The sequence below is a fragment of the Electrophorus electricus genome, chromosome 11 (genome assembly GCF_041902795.1).
Source record: "Electrophorus electricus isolate QZ-2024a chromosome 11, ASM4190279v1, whole genome shotgun sequence".
Classification (NCBI taxonomy): Eukaryota; Metazoa; Chordata; class Actinopteri; order Gymnotiformes; family Gymnotidae; genus Electrophorus; species Electrophorus electricus.
Window position 1 is genome coordinate 27,605,001 of NC_137507.1, and position 7,785 is coordinate 27,612,785.

A 7,785-nucleotide genomic window follows, 5' to 3' on the forward strand; every position below is an offset into this window, starting at 1 on the left:
GAAAAGCTCCACTCAGACATGATCATGGGAATCTGGTCTTGAAGAGAAGATGTGCTTTTCCATCATCATCATGTTATTTTCCCAAAGCGTATCGGTTGGAGATAACAATGTCACTGCTTTCACACAACAAGCTCTCTCCGGGTGTTGACGCTTCAAAGGCAATTATTGAGTTTCGGATTTTGCAAAACCACCGTCCACATGACAGGAGTGGCAGAATCGGCGACTCAGCAGAGCTTTCTGCAAGCGCCTTTGTCACGCGCAAAGTGGGACATCAAACCTCCCAGCAGATGCAGAAAGCTCGAGCCACGCAAAAAAAGCAACTGTAAAATGTAGCGCTGGTTTGGCCAGGCGCGGCACTGTGGCTCCGAGCGTGCACGCGCATCTGTCTTCCGCAGGGGCGGAATGCCCTAGATCCGGATGCGCAGTTTACTAGTGAGTGCCAGAGTGACGCTCTTGTTTATCCCTTTGTTCTCGACCAGCTTGTTATGATCAATGAATTATTTATAAGTGAATTTAAATAAATGATGGACAGTGAAATTAATGCAAATCAATGCACATGCAAAATGGAACGAACTACCTGAATGTTACAGAAATGACCTGCATTACAGCACTGACCAGCGTTAGGCAGTGGTTGCAAAGTACTGCCATACACCATTTTCACCACCTCTTTATAAGTCATGGCTGCTTTAACTAGTGTTCTGCTTACACATTGCTATTTTAGGTAAACCTCTTCGTCTTTTCTCTTCTAGGTGCTTCTCCCATCCTCTCTCATCCTGTTTTCCAAGTTCCCACCCAGCGTTCCACAACAAAGCCAGGGAATCTGGGGACTTCGCTATAGCCAAAAGAGTTTAACCGAGTACAACCTCCACCCACATGGCTGACAGGGACTGTTGAGCTGAGGATATGGGGCTTTGCACGCTACTGCTGCTTAGATGCCTGGTGAACACGGCCAACAGCGCCACCAAGGTTAAAGAGATACATTGTTAATATATTTTGTATATATATAGATATATATTTCCCTATACACCCCTGTTTGTTTTCTCAGTTTGGACAGAGCACTCTCAAACCATTTCACTGCAGGTTATACTGTGTATGACTATGTATGTGACAAATAAACGAAACTTGAAACTTGAAACTTGAGATTTCTTAAAGTGAAATCCTGCCAAACCATTTTCTTTTGGAGGTGCCTCCAAGGTTGAACTTTTATGAGAGTTTTGGCTGTTATTGTACTGGTTTTAGTGCTGTCAATGTCACCAAACATCTGGAAGGTTTAGGATGTTGGATCATTTCAGTGGATGTGCCTGCAGCTGAACTAAAAAAAAAGCAAACATTTGAGATAACTTTAAATGACAAATTAACATTCGAGTAAAGGCTTCAGTACTGCTTGAGTAGATTCTCTTTGAAATGACTTGGGATCAGTCCTTGTAGTTGAGTATAGGTTTTCAGTGCTTTTCCAGACCTGCTGCTTTTACTGGTGTGTGATTAGCCAGTGCTTTGTACTGCGTGCTCCAGCTCTGTGGGGCATGCACTGCCCATACCTACCCCCCCCCCCCCCAGTTAATCTTTTACTCAGCTTCTGTTTAATCACCATTCATATTAACACGAGCAGAACGGCGCTGCCTTCAGAATTGCAATCACCTCCGTCGCCCTCGGGCTGCTGCACAGACTCGGGGAAGGCAGAGGCTCTCCGATAAGCCTGCGTGGGAGAGGCCTTCTCTCTCCTTGCCTGGAGTCGGTCAGAGGGAGGCGCATGCTCGCGACCCAGGGAAGCAGGGGAGACTACGGATGTTGCTTTGGTCAGCTCCATGCGTGTTTTTTGTTTTCTGCACTTTAGCCATTATCCACTTTATTCTACACAAGCCCATTTCTCCCTGAGAGCCAACAAGTGCCTTCCAGTGGCGAAACAGTCTTTTTAGATCTGCTGGCTATCAATGAGTTAATTATATATTATACATTTATATCATATAAATATCTATATATATATATCTATATATACAAATGCAATCTGACACCTGAGCATTATTTAATTCAGTGTACTTTGGATTTCTGTGTTGTAGCCAAGACCTATTTACTGTTTGTCAAAGTTGACATCCAGTATGCAAATAACCAGTATATAAATGTCCAGTATGTAAATGAAACCTGATTTGTGGGCTGAACCAGTGACTCTCTGCCGGTCTCCAGGTCCATAAGCCACTCTGTCAATTTTCTCACTTTAAGCACTGCTACACTCATCCCACACAAGCTAATCATCGAGCGTTTGATTAGCTCACTCAGGTGCTCGCTAGGACTAGAAATGTCCGGAAGGTTCCAGCTGCTCAACTGAGAGTCTCTTAACTGAGCGCACGGCGTGCAGGAACCGTTACGGATGATTAGGAGTCGATGATTAATTCTAATAGCGCTAACAGAGCTTCTCACACTCATGTCTGGTCCTTCCAACTCAGCTGGGGACACTTCCCTCCGTAGTGGACGGTCTCACCGTACAGCCAGGCACCTCTGTGGACACCAGCCTGGAAGTGGCCATCTCATCGACTAGCAAGATGCACATCAGGCCTCAGTATGCAGACACAGACTCTCTGCCCTACGACGGTAGTTATGGAGACCAGGAGTATCACCATGGTGACTCTAACCGTTGGGCACATGGCTCCACTGGGCTGGCTGTCACACCCTGATTCCGCAACACATCAATGAAATGACAGGAAATGACATCATAGGTTGCCTGGTGGTGTGACAAAAGTAATAAAGAATGGCTTGATGCTTTAAGTGGAGGCTTTAAGGGTGAACAGTTGATGAAGTATTTGATAATAAGAACTGCCTTGCTTTCACTGACATTAACACAGACATCAAGTTCACTAAGGCGTTGCTAGCAGTAGGACTGATGGGCTGCCCTCCGTTGCTCTCTGCACAGCCAGTCCCTTGAAACCATAATGGCAGTTTCCACTTAAACACACATTTTAAGTTGCATACAGTGGGGTTGATCAGTAACTTCTTTTGCGATGCAAGTTTCTTCAACTGACTCTAGTATACAGTCAACAGTCACCTAAAAAAAAATTACTTTTTTTCCCCAGTGGCAGCTGTATTATAAAGCCTCTCCACTGTGAATCACTGGACTATCATGTGGATTTTGGGCCACATTGCGCTATACTGCCCTATATGTGACACCTGAGACGGCTGCCCCAGGACATCTAAGGTGGCTGCCCCAGGTGGGGTCATTACCGCAGCAGGTCACGGCCATGGGCAGCACTGTCAGGTTCGGCATGCTGAATTAGCAAGAAGACAGAAGACAGTAGAGAGAGCGACGGAGCTGAATCGCAGCACGCTTCCCCCACCACGTCCTCGTGCTCCTGGTTATTCATTTCGTGATCCTGGTTATTCATCTCCTTACTTTCAGAGGAGATGATGATGATGAAGCTGGTTAACGCCACACAATTCTCTTTCAACACATATGAGCTCAGTATTATCTCTGTTTGTACCCACGATCCATGTAAACAAATTCCAGCATTAATCAGCACACTAGCACTGGAGATGTTGGCTACTTCACTGGGGGTGTTGGCTACTTCACTGGGGGTGTTGGCTACTTCACTGGGGGTGTTGGCTACTTCACTGGGGATGTTGGCTACTTCACTGGAAGTGTTGGCTACTTCACTGGAGATGTTGGCTACTTCACTGGGGGCGTTGGCTACTTCACTGGAGATGTTGGCTACTTCACTGGGGGTGTTGGCTACTTCACTGGGGGTGTTGGCTACTTCACTGGAGGTGTTGGTTACTTCAGTGGGAGGGACACAGGTGTCAGTCTGTACAATTCCCATCCTCACAAGAGCAACACTGAAGCATTTTTCTCAGTACACATTCAACTCCAGGATATAGCCTACATTCAATGATGACAGTGGACATCAGCTAGCTGAAACGCTCTCATAAAGGATCCATGTATATTTCAATGGTTTGTTTGTCATATAGATGACTAAACAGGTACACTTTATTTGGTTTGTTTGTTTCCTTGTTTTTGTGCAAGTCAAGAGAAACAAGAAGTCAAACAAACATGACCTGTACAAATATATGTAGACGATACTGGCGACCAGTAGGCCATTTATTCACTTTTTACTGTGTGCGCAAGCTGACACAACGAACTCCATAGAAGGAGCACGAACGGTAATTTTTAAGGCTATTTATTTACTTTTACTGTTAAACAGTAAAACAAGTTTAAAAAAAAACAAACCTTAAAAAGTACCGTTCGTGCTCCTTCTAAGCAGTCCGCGGTCCGTGGGCTTGAGGTAGCTCATAATAACCGCAAGTGTGCGCGCCGCTTTGTACTTGCCTACTGAGCGCATCGGTCGCGAGAGAGTACACGCGGAGTTTCGGGCTGCGCACAGAATGCTAACCGAGTTCCGCTCTCCAGCGCGCTCTCTCCTGGGGCCTGCTCGGTTTGCATACCAAAAACGCCGGTGCCAAAATATAACGGTAGGATATCTACTCATTATAAAATGCAAATTGAGACAGGCTTGGTCATTAAAATCTCCCAAACACTCCTTGGTACCTTTACTAGCGTTCAGTCACCTCCTCTCCCCCGAGTACGCAGAGCACACACAAGATTCTCGCGCATATAGGTATGAAAAGCGACGAAATACAGCGGGTAGCCTGCACCAGCCAGTTTTAGTAACAAACGAATCTGTACAGCTGAATAAACATTCATTTATATATATATATATATAAACGTCAAGAGTAAAACCTGCAGAAAAATCGGGATATTGTGTTGGTGTAACGTAGGCTACTTGAAGGTCTTGAAGTTTACTGTAAATCAGGGGTATCATGTTTCTCCAGTCGCAACTGACACTGAAAACACTTTAAACCAGTTTCGCCAATAAGCGCAGAATTGATTTGTAAAGTTTCTGTCGATTAATAACTTGTGATCTAGTCAAATTTTCTTTAAGCAATTTTGTCCCTTTGACACAGAAAAACATGACATGGACATAACAGTCAACTTATATACGCATGTCTTATTAATATCTAAGCGCCGGTGCGCGCACTGTTTGGCTTTTACACCGCGTATATAAACTACACTGAACGCGTTCCGCGAGCGCAGTCAGGTGCGAATGGCGAGCAAGTGAGGAACGGACGTTTCAACCGTTTCCCCTTCAGATACGGTCCAGACCAACGTGGAATAGTGTCATTTAAAGTTTTTGTAAGCAGGAAACAGTGACAGATCGCGGAAAACCCGTTTTAAAAGCAACATTGACAAAACGGATATTTGTGCCGTATGTGCTATCTTATAGAATTATATGTCGTCCAGATTTCTGCGACCACCAATTCTGTTTGTGCTATACGGTTGCCGTTGGCGGGTGTACGCGAAAAGAGAGATGCAGCAAAATAACAGTGCTTTATCGCTCGGCTCCGGAGTTTGCGGACTTGGTATGAACGAGAGCGACGAGCTGGCGACCCGGAACGCGGGCACCCAGCGGAACCTCTCTCTCCGTTGCTGGCTGCAGATACTGTCAAAAGAGTCCGCCCCGGAACCGTACGGTGACAGTTCGAGCATGACCATGCGCATAGCCATCGCTCTCGTCTACCTGGTCGTGTGCGCTCTCGGACTCGTGGGCAACCTGTTGGCGCTCTATCTTCTCCAAACGCGCCACAGGCTCAAACAGTCCTCAATAAACTGTTTCGTCATGAGCTTGGCCATAACGGACCTGCAGTTCGTGCTGACGCTGCCCTTCTGGGCCGTGGACACAGCGTTGGACTTTCGCTGGCCGTTCGGCAAGGTTATGTGCAAGATCATCAGCTCGGTTACAACCATGAATATGTACGCCAGCGTGTTCTTCCTGACGGCGATGAGCGTAGCGCGCTACTGCTCCCTGGCTTCCTCTTTGAGGATGCACAGTGCCAAAATGGCATCAGCCGAGGTGAAATGGGCGAGCCTCGCCATCTGGGCCGTGTCGTTAGTTGCTACGCTCCCTCACGCCGTCTACTCCACCACTGCGCAGATATCCGACGACGAGCTGTGCCTCGTGCGCTTCTCCGACTCTGGCAGCTGGGACCCGCAGCTGCTGCTGGGTCTTTACCAGACGCAGAAGGTTCTGCTGGGATTTGTCATCCCGCTGATCATAATCAGCGTTTGTTATCTCCTGCTGCTCCGCTTCGTCCTGCGCGGGCGCGTCTGCGGCATCCCTGGCTCGGACAGCGAAAGAGGGCTCCACAGGCGCCGCTCCAAGGTCACCAAGTCCGTCACCATCGTGGTCCTGTCCTTCTTCCTGTGTTGGCTGCCCAACCAAGCTCTGACGCTTTGGGGCGTCCTAATCAAGTTCGACCTGGTTCCGTTCAGTAAGGCTTTTTACAACGCCCAGGCCTACGCCTTTCCCGTCACCGTGTGCCTTGCGCACACGAACAGTTGCCTGAACCCTGTGCTGTACTGTCTCATCCGGCGGGAGTATCGCGCCGGTCTCAAGAAGCTGTTGCTCCGAGCCACACCCTCACTCCGTAGCCTCACCAACCTTGCGCGCAGGAATAAGAAGGTGGCGGAGGCTCCAACCGAGTTGGCTGTGGTGCAGATGGAGGTTGGAGTGTGAATTATTGTTTACCGTTCCTGGAAACGTATGGATAAGACGCGCGCATGGGACGGACCTTGCAAACTCACCCGACTCACGGGACTTTTCGCGGCGTCTTCACTTTGTAACTATCCTGAGGTTTCCACGTGCAGTCCCGCTCTCCAAGCCTCGGGCTCTGTCTTTCGTGTGTGTTGCTAAGTGAGATGTCCAATAATATCCAAGTGTAAACAAACCTCAGTTTCATTACAGGGCTTGATAAACTTTTGGGATAAAATACGGAAGTTATTCACTGTCCTTCATTAAGTGAAGAATCTTATGTTATTAAAGGAGAAAATACCAGAAGTAATTTATAACAACTCCAAATCGTAAAAAAAAAGAATACGCAACGATTTCACCGCTTGACTGTAAAAATAACAATTTAACAAAAGATATCATTCAGTATCTTACAAACAGAAGCAGTTTCTACCTTTTTTGTTGTCCAATGCTGTTAGATGTTTCTTTGCTCCAACACTTGTTTACATTGTATAGTCATTTTTCATTTAGGAAGGAGCCCTTGTATAGCGCACGCACGCACGCACGCGTACCGGAGTTTGCAGCTCTGATCATAATAAACGCGTAACCACGTGGATGCTAAGAAAACTTGAGTATTTTAAATGAGAATCTATTTTACAAAAGCTGGTCGGTTTTTTTTTTACATGCATTTTATTAATAGTTACGGTTATGGCAAATGGGGAGGATTTACTTATTTTATTACGTATGAGAAGTTTGATGTGTTCGCTGACAACATGCATTTCAGTACATGCAGTATTAATCTGATGTTTTGAGGTTTTTCGCACAGATACCTTTTTAAACTCACTATCTATGCCAGATTAATTGGTCTGGCTGTGTGACTGCATGCCTCAATGTGTAATCTTTCCTGGGCAAATAAAGAATCATGGTCAGCTCTCTTAGCATTGTGTTGCTGATAATATTCAGTACAGAACAGTAATATTCAGTACAGTTAATATTCAGTTAATTTTACAAACACATATCACAACTCAAATGACTAAGTGTCAATAAAATGGTATTCTAAAGCACGTTCAGTTATCCAGTTTTGACTGGCAAAATGAAACCTCAGTTCCCATCAACACAGAAGACCAAACACATCCATGTAAAGTTGCATCATTGATATGTAACCCTACAAATAAAACACAAAACGCCTTCCCTTCCACTATTCATCGTCCTATTCGGTTAAACTGCTTTGCAAACA

The 7,785-nt window shown here is 46.0% G+C and overlaps 1 protein-coding gene across 1 annotated transcript; it reads left to right on the forward strand.

Moving 5' to 3' along the window:
• The first annotated feature begins 5,150 nt into the window (after positions 1-5,150).
• Positions 5,151-7,468, forward strand: rxfp3.2a (relaxin family peptide receptor 3.2a). Its single transcript, XM_027019699.3, has one exon. It carries the CDS (start codon positions 5,274-5,276, stop codon positions 6,555-6,557), a length of 1,284 nt encoding a protein of 427 aa, XP_026875500.2. The 5' UTR covers positions 5,151-5,273; the 3' UTR covers positions 6,558-7,468.
• Positions 7,469-7,785: the final 317 nt, after the last annotated feature.

What these genes read in the sequence shown, in the direction of transcription:
- rxfp3.2a (XM_027019699.3), top strand. Translation starts at nt 5,274, where the DNA reads ATGTCGTCCAGATTTCTGCGACCACCAATTCTGTTTGTGCTATACGGT.